General features: G+C 35.7%; 1 protein-coding gene across 1 annotated transcript in view; it reads right to left on the bottom strand.

The window, feature by feature from the left end:
- Window positions 1–10,539, bottom strand: part of LOC104130877 (protein FAM189A1) — a 55,925-nt gene that overhangs the window by 43,791 nt on the left and 1,595 nt on the right. The window contains exon 2 of the mRNA XM_035899574.1: window positions 1,388–1,519. Within this exon, the coding sequence (XP_035755467.1) occupies window positions 1,388–1,519 (132 nt within the window). The remainder of the gene's footprint in view (window positions 1–1,387; window positions 1,520–10,539) is intronic.

Below are 10,539 nucleotides of genomic sequence, written 5' to 3' on the forward strand. Positions count from 1 at the left end.
ATGTTGCTTCTACTCATTTCATACGCTGACAATGTCCTCAAAGATAAACAGTTCTTTCTCTCTCATTAAAGTTTACTCTACTGACATATTTACAGCAAGCAACCATATGCTCCCTCCATCTTTATTTTTATAGGATCAGCAAGTCAGCTTTTTCTGTATGACAGGCTCATGTTTTTGCATCTGTCATACTTTGAAGAATGTCCTTCTGAGAAGTTATTTTCCTGCATTACCTTCTCGTAACACATTTATCTGAAACTGCACCACTGAATACAGTCCTGAATTTAGCATTCGAGTATGAGTTAACTATAATTTTTTGACCAGCAATGTCAAGTTATGCTGTTTCTCCACTTACTAAATTCCTGCCACCCAGTAGGTCTTTGCTCCGATAGTCTCCTTTATTATCCTCATTAAAACCTGGAGCAGAGCTCTTAATTTTGGGGCCACATCAAATTGTTTTAATTTCTACCTGATCCTTATTACTTAGTAGTTGTTTTTCTTTTTTCTTTTTCTTAACAAAGCTGAAGAACATTTAGATATTATTATATATACCTTTTGCAGGATTTCTACCTTTTCTGAACTTAAAAATATGGCTTCAAATATCAATGTAACTTAGCATTCTCAGGCCTCACACTAGAGTCTAAATCCCTAAGATCCTTATCACATTGAATTTCAATACTTACACTCCATTATATTCTATTTACTTTATTAAAATATATACTTTGAAATAGAGAGCCACAGATGCAGAGTTAGTTCTGCTGATCATTAAATTAAACCTAAAATGAATCAATATCTCTCTCTTAGGCTAAGGTTCTTTTCTCTGACCAATTCTTCCACGGATTCCTTACTATTTCTAAACCAACATAATGCTATGTCTTGCTAGTTTGGTTACAATGATGTGAAGCAATGATGTGCGCAATTACACTAGGATATAACTCACTCATACAATATTCACTCTCAATTTTTTCTCTGGGTAGATGTAACACAAAATGCTACAGGTTTTAAACTTTGTGTTTCTTTGTAGTCTACTGTAACATTAATAAAATGTGCCAACAACCACCTTTGATTCTAGCTTTCTTGAACAGTAACATGAAAGATACCTGTTCTTATACCTTCCAGCATCAGTCATAACCAATTATAACTTCTGTTTCTTAAATAAACTCTAACAAAATAGTTACCTATACAAATCCAGATATCAAGTGTGTAACATAAAACCGTTTTCATGCATAAAGCGCTAAATTCTGTTGGATTAAGATAATTTTTTCTTTTTTGCATGGAGGAGCGTATGAACACAGAGAACACCAACTACTCTTTTCATCACACACGTCGGTCTTGCTAAGTTCTCATTACTTAAAACTGAAATAAACTGTTAGTTCTTCTCATAACGCACCTTTAGGGTCAGCCTCACAACATTACACTCCCGCAGAGGGTTCAGTTTCAGCGTTTCTCCCAGGTTACTGCAGCCTGATGTTTGATGCTGCATTTCACAGCAAACACAGACACCATCACTGTCAAATTTGATCTGTGGAGAGAAAAAAAAAAACCAAAACAAAAACCCAAAAAGGTCAAAGTATAAATTAACAGAAATACACTTCCCAAAAATTATATTTACACTTATTGTGACAGTAATGACTACTAAATGCAAAATAGAAATCTCTATGCAGAATGCCCTGAAGCAGAATGTTTTCCATTGGCTAATATAAGCTATAAAACCAGGTAAAATATAGAAACAGGATAAAATACCAAAGAACAGTGTTACCTTTTATGCCTCTTTTTGAAAAAATATTTGCTTTACAGGGGCAGATGAAACCAGAGTTACTCAACTGAATAAACATCAAATCATGTCATCAAATGGGGACGACAAAAAATAATAGAAAAAAGTCAGAAAAAAAAGTCAGCAATCACGATCACAAATATAACTTATATTTACACATACATGGAAAAATAATTACAAAAGAAACCATGACATATACTTGAGAAAAGAGAACACAGCATGAAGAAAAAGTGGAGGAAGTAAGAGGTACATGCCATCTCATATGTATTTTTACTTTGGAAAAGGTTTGCTTTTTTTGCATATTTTCCTTTGTTCAGTCTGTCTTGAATACAATAAGCATTCAATGTTTTTACATTTTAAAAAGCATTATGCATTCAATTCTTCAAAGACTTGCATTAAAGCAATAATGCTAAGAATACTGAATCCTGATAATTCTCAAAGTTAAGATACCTATGAGTGATTCTAAAATCCCATTCAGCTCAATGAAAATATTCATTATACTGATTCTGACTTCCTCGTTAACCCCCCAAACCAAAAACCATAGCAATGTTTATTTTTCTGCTTCCTTCCAACAAAGGCTTTTTTAAAGCCAAAATTTAACTTCGTACATGTTTTTACCTGGCCTGTTAATATGAACTGTCATTGCTTTAAATTTTCTCACTTGGGTATTTCTATGCTTTGTCCATTCCCATTTTTGCAGGTTATTTAAAGGGCTAACACTGGGATACAATACCGTACTTCTCCAGGTCACCAGCTACAATTCAATCCAGTTTAGTACTGAGAAAAGTAATTAGTATAACATGGGAGTTCCTTGAACTATGAGTTTATAAAATACCAGATTCCAGGTTTTTATACTCCAATAATCAGTAGTAAGAATGACACTCATGAGAAACTTCCATGGCTTTTCATGTAAAGAATAAAAGACTTAATGTACCATTCAGGCATACTCAATCAGTCCTGCATTCTTCCAAGTAAAGATGGAAGCACAGTGGCTGGGTGGTGAGAGATCCAAATCACCATGTTACTTACTCTTTTACAAAAAAAAAAAAAAAAATTTCAAGACACAAATCCACAAAAAATTTCCTAATGCAAATACATTTTACTATTTTTAATTCAAATTCTCCCTACGACGTTGCCAATTTCCTGAACAAAAAACAGATAGCAGCATTCCTTGTAGAATTACCTTGCACAGCCTTATATGTAGGATCATTTCAACAGAATACTTTCTTACTGCTTAAGACGTTGAAGAATGTTTAAGTTGTTCATATAATCTTATCAGCTAGATATTTAAATATATATATATATTTTAGTGTCACCCCTATCAGGCTTATCTAGTACTCTGTTCATATGCCGGTGACCAGAACAGCAGTTGGAAGAGCAGAAATAAGAGTCCATTTAAAAAAAAACAAACATAAAAACTTCACCAGATGAGATGCAGATGAATGAATGCTTACAATATACAGTGATACATAAAAAAAATCTGAGTATGTAAATTACACCGTTTCCCATATACTCAAAGGCAGCACTGGAAATAGCCATCTATGGCAATTGACAGAGACTGGTCATATCCTAAACCATAGACACTGTAAAAGAAATAAAGAAAAAATATACAGTTTGAGCACCTTTAAAATAGTTGTGTTATTTCTAATTAACATACAATTTAATTCACAATCTGCCTTTAACAATTTCAGACAGTTGGGGTTTTTTTCAATTCCTGTAATCTTGTAATACCCTCTCTTGGAAAGTGAAAGATCTGAGCAAAACCCAACTACATGGTTTATGATTAGATAACCTCAGCTCTTCAAATCAACGGAAAATACAAAGCACTAAATGCCACTGGGGAAGTCTTGCTCCTGAACCTCTCTGCAAATAGCATCAACTGTTAGATAAATGCTACAAAGGAATTTCAAAACTTACACTTTCAATTTAGGGCTGTGTCAAATTCAGTGGCCAGAATGCTACAGCACACCTGCTACACCAGCACCTGACACAGAGCAAATCAATATCATCTTCAGCTGCTAAAAACTTTTTATAACAAGGAAAATGGACTTCAGACAAAGCTATCTACTGCAAGATCATTTGTTCTCCAATTCATGCTGCCCCTGTTCAATGAAAGACAGTCACTGATTCATGATGGGATGTATTTGACATTTCTAATATGAAATACAGATCCCAAGTCTACTTTTATCTCATGTAATGAATAGGTATTGCAGAAATAAGGCTAAAAAGAGAAATACTTTATTGGTCAAGATTCCCCATCTATGAGAGAATCTCCATTCATTCTGAAAGATGATCCATAACTTTGTACTGCCCAGTAACTCTGCTTCTTTAAGAACTCCATTCTTAAAAATAGTTGTAAGAAAATTGTTTAATGAAAGTTCCTGCAAAACATAGGGACATCTTAAAAATGACAGCATATTCAAAAACACCTAAGATTTGCAACCATACTGTAAAGCAAAACTCTATTTTAATCTTATACATACATTTTTTGGAGAGCTTTTAACAATTTGCCCCATTGTGTACATTTTCCTTCAAATGTTTGTGAAGCGACATCTTTGCTAAATTTTGTTTTTGTAATGGGGAGCAGTACAAAAGGCTGAGCATGTCATTGCATTCATGCTTTCAACAATACAGCCACTGAAAGCAGTTTTGAGCCCTCGTGCTCTAGAATGCTCATCCCTGCCCTACTGCTGTCTCACACTTGTGCAGACAGGATCAAGAATTCACACACAGCTATACTGCGACCTAAACATTGTCAAAACTAATTTTTCTTATTTTGTGTGGTTTATTTTCAGTCCAGACCAGACCTCAAATGCCATGCACTGTGTGGCTTCATAAATATAGACAGCAGCACAAACAACAGAGCTACATCAGTACAGGGAGGAGGAGTTGGGATTACTTCTTCCAGCTGCAGGGCTGGTGTTTGCCAGCCTCAGACACAATTACATCAGCAGTACCTCCAAAACTGTGTTCTTTCTCCTTTCTCTGCTGCATGACATCTCTTTGGTTGGCAGAGTACAAGAATAAAGCATCATTCACTTCATCCCCTGCACACACTCCCCACCATCAGTTTTCCTGTATATATTTGCATTCCACTTTGTGATTCTTACTCATGTTAGTAAGCATAATCAGTAATCACAGTATAGTTTGTGTACTTTCATATTTATGACAGTTGCACAGTACACCCTCATCCAAACCATATTTAAGATTTCAAACATCAGCCTGAGTTGTCTACATGCATAAATTGTCTTTTAAGTTTATTTCGTCTTGCAAAAAAGCAATTCTGTTACTTCAAAAGTGAAAAAAACTCGTTAAAATTTGACTTTTATGTAGCAGAGGATCAAAAAAGGATCATCCAATAACAAAGAACATAGAGAACTTCAAACTTATTAAAAATACATATATACATACAGACACAGAGCCTATCTTAGAATAAAGTAACAAAAACATGTGCAGACCAGACTTTTTTCATCTCTATCACTTCATCAAATTCTGTCTATGTATTAAAGGTGTCTTAACAAAGAATCACTGCTAAGTGCACACACATTCTCACCAAAAAGGGTAAATTAGGGATGAAGTAAGAGTGTTACTTTGCATTCTACCCTTTCCCTATTACAAATGTAAAACTTCTAGTAAAAGTAGTAATATATTTTACTTTTTTTTCTAAATAAACTTTCAGGGGTTTTAATACGGAACATAAAAACAGCAGGACAACATTTCAAAACAAAATATAAAACTTCAAAAGCTGAAAACAAGGCAGTGAAGTGCAAGAAAGCCTCACTGGTATGTTTATGAGAAAGGACTTTAGTCAATTACAGTGGCTTATAAAAAGAGAAAGAGCAGGAGGATCCAGCAACGAATGAAGTAGAGTGGTAGGGAAATATCAAGAGAAAAAACTGACAAAAGTGAGTAAGAACAACAAAAAAAAGTACATATATCTTCTGGGAATTTGAACTTTTTTTTTTTTTCCCCTCCCCCCCAATAAGCACAGAATTGAATGTAGCTACAGCACAAAATGGAATACCCAACTCTGGAACTGGGCTCTGCCATTCATCTCTACATGAACCTGCACTTGCTCTGCTTTTCCTTGCTTTGTCTATTCCAGCTAAACATAATTCAGGAAAAAAGGAGTCCTCCTTTATATGCTACTATAACCACAGGACAATTGCAGCTGTAAAACTGAAAAATAAATTATAAGCAATCTCTCTATGCAGAGATAGATTCAGTACTTTTCTGAATAATAAGCAGCTGTAAATTTGATTAAAACTAGAGCATTCATTTTTCAATTAATAAGCAACTTACAATAAGACAGGTACACCCAAGTAAAGGCAAATTAAGAAAAAAAAAATCACTGACAAAATTCTATCTTATGCAATAATATAATATAAACTATAGAAATTGCTCTACCCACACAGATTAAGAACAATTTTTAGAGATCAATTTTTTGAAAACGAAATTTGTAAGACAAAAATGTTTCTCGTACACACATTAATTAACAGCTTGAGTGTGTAACTGTTCTGTGCACATCCTACTCTCACTGACTTAGAGTAGTTTCTTGAGGTTTTGGCTGCAGGATCTACAGCTAATCATGGGAAAAAGAATCCAATTAAATTTTCATAACAAGCCATTAAAGCTACTTATGTTTTTTTGTTCTTCAGTGTTGTATGTTGCTAAGCTGCAGGATAAAGAACACAAATACTAAATTCACAAATTACATGTTCAAAATGCTAACATATGGTGAGCACTTTTTTCTTATTCACACAAAAATATATATTATGGAATCTACAATAAATCCCCAGTGTTTAAAGCAAAATAAGATCCTTGTCTCTCATTCTTTTTCTTCAAACAACTACTCTGTGTGTGAAACACTTCTGAATTTAAACTCCACAATACAGTAGATACTATTATCACCTTTAAAGTCATACATTCAGCATGAATGAGTTTGACAGAAATACTACAAGTAAAACAGAATTTATTTTTAATTTGATTTTTGTACTGTGGTTGGAAATTTACTAGCATATTTTTGTCTGGTACAGTTACACGGGACCTTAACTACATCTCAAGCTGCATGTCTACAAAAGCTAGATTTTGACCCCTAGAGCTGCATCACCATAAAGTAAATTTGTATTCTAGACAGTAAATCTGTATCCTAGAAAGTAAATTTGTACCCTAGAAGGCAATCAAAGGATTTAGAGCTCTCTGATAACGTACACACAGTCACGTAGTGCAGGACTGCACAGCTCTGCAACATTAAAGTGAGCCATCTAAGAAATTAACGCAAAATATAGGCTTAGAACAAGTTGTTAAGAAACTGGTATTTTGAGTGAAAATCAGTAATAAAATAATTAAATATGTTCAACATAATACATTACCAAATTCTGAGTCAAATCCTGAGCTTAATCATAAAGCAGTGCTGTTCACTACAGCGCATCTCTTCCAGTGGGTGGTCTACATGAACAGAACTCTAGGATTCCATACGTATGAGCACTTCAACGTGACAACCTAATGCATTCACATCTAAGTCTCCAACCTGACTGAAATATGATTCTGAGTAAGGAAGATCTAAAAAGTAAGATCTGAGCAGAAGAAACTAATTTTTTTGGACACAATTATGACATGATAAACAGTCACAATGAAATGAAATTGCCTTCATCTGGTACAACCCACTGTGGCAAAGCTACTCAGTATTTCATCGTGTTCTGAAAATTGAAACTACCAGTTTGAACATTTGTGTATCATCTTTTGCCAGCTAATGGCTTCATTAGTCCAGAGGAAGAAATGCACATTCCATCTGTAGCAGGAACAAAAAGCTCAGGGAAGTGCAAATGAATTGTAACTGTTACCTTTTAATTTACTAGCCAAGTACACTGGCCTTTGGAAAAAATACAAAATGCTATTTGCAAGGTTCTTGCTTAAGTGACAATCTTCCATTAACCTGGAGAAACAAGCAAAAGTTTCCTGTGAATTCTGCTATGAGAACAAATGGGAAAGTACCTCCTCAGGAAGTTTCTACATGCCCACCCACCAAACCTTGTAATCCCAAAATGCCTACCCAAGGGGAAAGCCTGCTTCCACCTGCAAACCTCTGCTTGCCCACTGACAGCATTTCTTTGATACCACACCGTCCCCTTACTGTTGATTAGAACAAGACTATAGAAGGCAAGACAAAGGAGGGAAGAAGGGGGGCAAACACACAGTGTGTCCAGAGCGGGGCAAGAAAACTGGTGAGGGGTCTAGAGCACAAGTCTTATGAGAAGAGGCTGAGGGAATGGCAATTGTTCAGCCTGGAGAAGACGAGGCTGAGGGGAGATACATTATTGCTCTCTACAACCACTTGAAAGGAGGCTGTAGTGAGGTGGGGGTCGGTCTCTTCTCCCAAGGAACAAGCAATAGGACAAGAGGAAACGGCCTCAAGTTGTGCTAGAGGAGGTTCAGATTGGGTACTAGAAAATATTTCTTCACTGAGAGGGTTGTCAAGCATTGGAAGGGGCTGCCCAGGGAAGCGGTTGAGTCCCCATCCCTGAAGACATTTAAAAGATGTGCAGATGTGGTGCTTAGGGACATGGGTTAGTGGTGGACTTGGAAGTGTTAGGTTTATGTTGGACTCGATGACCTTAAAGGTCTTTTCCAACCTAAACGATTCTATGATCTTATTTATTCTATGATCTTATTTATTCTATGATCTTATTTATTCTATGATCTTATTTATTCTATGATCTTATTTATTCTATGATCTTATTTATTCTATGATCTTACAGTTAAAGAACGCAAGGCTATTTTAAAGTTCAGATCAAATGTGGTCCCATGAAGATCACTGAATCCGGGATGTTTTGAACCAACATTAAATTTCCAAGTGGAAAACATCTCAAACAACTGAAACGTTTTTTTTTTTGGTTTTGTTTTTTTTTTTTTTTTGCTGGGAATTAGAAGTTCATAGAGGTATTGACACATTACTTGACAATACAATTTGTTATAGTGAAACCTTTCCAAAATGAATTTATTCCTTTTAATTTTCATCAATGATCTGAGAATTCAACAGCTCAGTCACTGCTTACATCTGCAGCATTAGTTTTCCTATCAGAGGTCAAGACACAAGCCTAAGATATTAATTACAATAATGCTCCAGGTCACACCACCACATTTGAAAACTATAGCAGATAGGTCACATAATATAGTTACATGTTTGCATTATATAGTTTGGAAAGCATTCATTTTGAGAGACTACTCTTTCTTCCATGCAGATACAAAGCCTTCAAGTCTTCATGGGAAGTTCTGATTTAAACACAGTCTCTCAAAGTAACTTCTATAGTCCTAATATCATAGCAAGGATCTCAAACCAAATTAGTAAGCTTCATTTCAAAGATCTTCCACCAAAAATACCTACAATGCTTCTTTTTTTTCATGAAAAAACCCCCAACAAACCCCAAACCTAAAAAGCTATTTTCCCATAGCACTCCAAAGCACAGCATGCATCTTGCAACAGCTCCAGGTTCCACTCATTGATTTTTCCAGCTCTGCAGCACAGCCCCAACTCCCCATCAAAATGAGAGCCAGCAACTTTATCAAGAGTTTCCCAGACCAAATATTATATAGGGAAAACCCTCCCTTCCTCTCTTTGGGTCACTGCTGGTTTTCCACTGAGTCAGCTATCTGGCTCTGTTCATGTAGTTCTATAAAGCCTTTACCCCAATCACACCTGGAAATTGCAAACATTGTAGAAAGCTTAGCAAGAATACCTAAGCTTTTCCAGACTACCTAACTGATGGAGCTGCACGCACCCCTCAAACAGGATGGGTGATAGGAAAACAGAACACAGGCTTAAAAGCTGACTAAACAAGGTAAAGGCATGCGACAGGTCACACCCAAATGGTTTCCTGTTCTGTATTTTTCATGTGCGTTTCAAAATATTTGCTGAAACATTTTATATTATTATCACTTAGTTTTATTAAGTATATTGTTTGCAAACGGAAGCCTGAAGAGTTTTACTAGACAAAAACCTTAGAACAAAGGAGGAAAACAACGACTGAAGAGGTGCACAAGCATTTTGTGAAGTCAACTGTTGGCATCAGAGAGAAAAAAGTCTTTTCTCTTTATCATTCAAATCAATGTCTTGGGGTGCATATGTGCACATATTCGTAATGCTTACCAAATCCTGTGAGTGCATACTCATACAGTCTAAACAGTTTGGTTGGTCTACTGACAGCCAGATTATACTAAAAAGAGCACTGATGCATATCCATAAACATTCTCCAGTCCATTTGTCAACCTAACAATTTAGTATCACTTGTTTTCTGAATTGGGGGGGTGGGGGGTGGGGGAGGGTGTGTGTGTATGTGTAATTATTTACTTTAAATCAGATATTTCAGACATGAGTTTAGTTCTATAAATATCTTTGTTACTTTATGCAGAAAATATATTAGAGTTCAATGTATACATACATTTTCCTGAGATAAAAACATAAATACTTCGGGTATACTGTACCTTTTAGTAATTTAGAGCATGCCACATCATTCTAATTTTTATTATTCTGTATTTTGTTTAACATGAGTAATATACATTTGCTTTGGAGTTTAAAAAAAATAGAATCATAGAATCATGTTTTGGGCTAGAAGGGATCCCTCTTGGATCCAACCCTCCTGCTAAAGCAGGTTCACCTAGAGCATGTTACACAGGACTTCGTCCAGGCGGGCTCTGAATACCTCCAGAGAAGGAAACTCCACAACCCCGCCGGGCAGCCTGTTCCAGTGCTCTGTCACCCTCAAAGTAAA

Source organism: Egretta garzetta, unplaced genomic scaffold (assembly GCF_000687185.1).
Source record: "Egretta garzetta isolate BGI_Z169 unplaced genomic scaffold, ASM68718v1 scaffold287, whole genome shotgun sequence".
Lineage (NCBI taxonomy): Eukaryota > Metazoa > Chordata > Aves > Pelecaniformes > Ardeidae > Egretta > Egretta garzetta.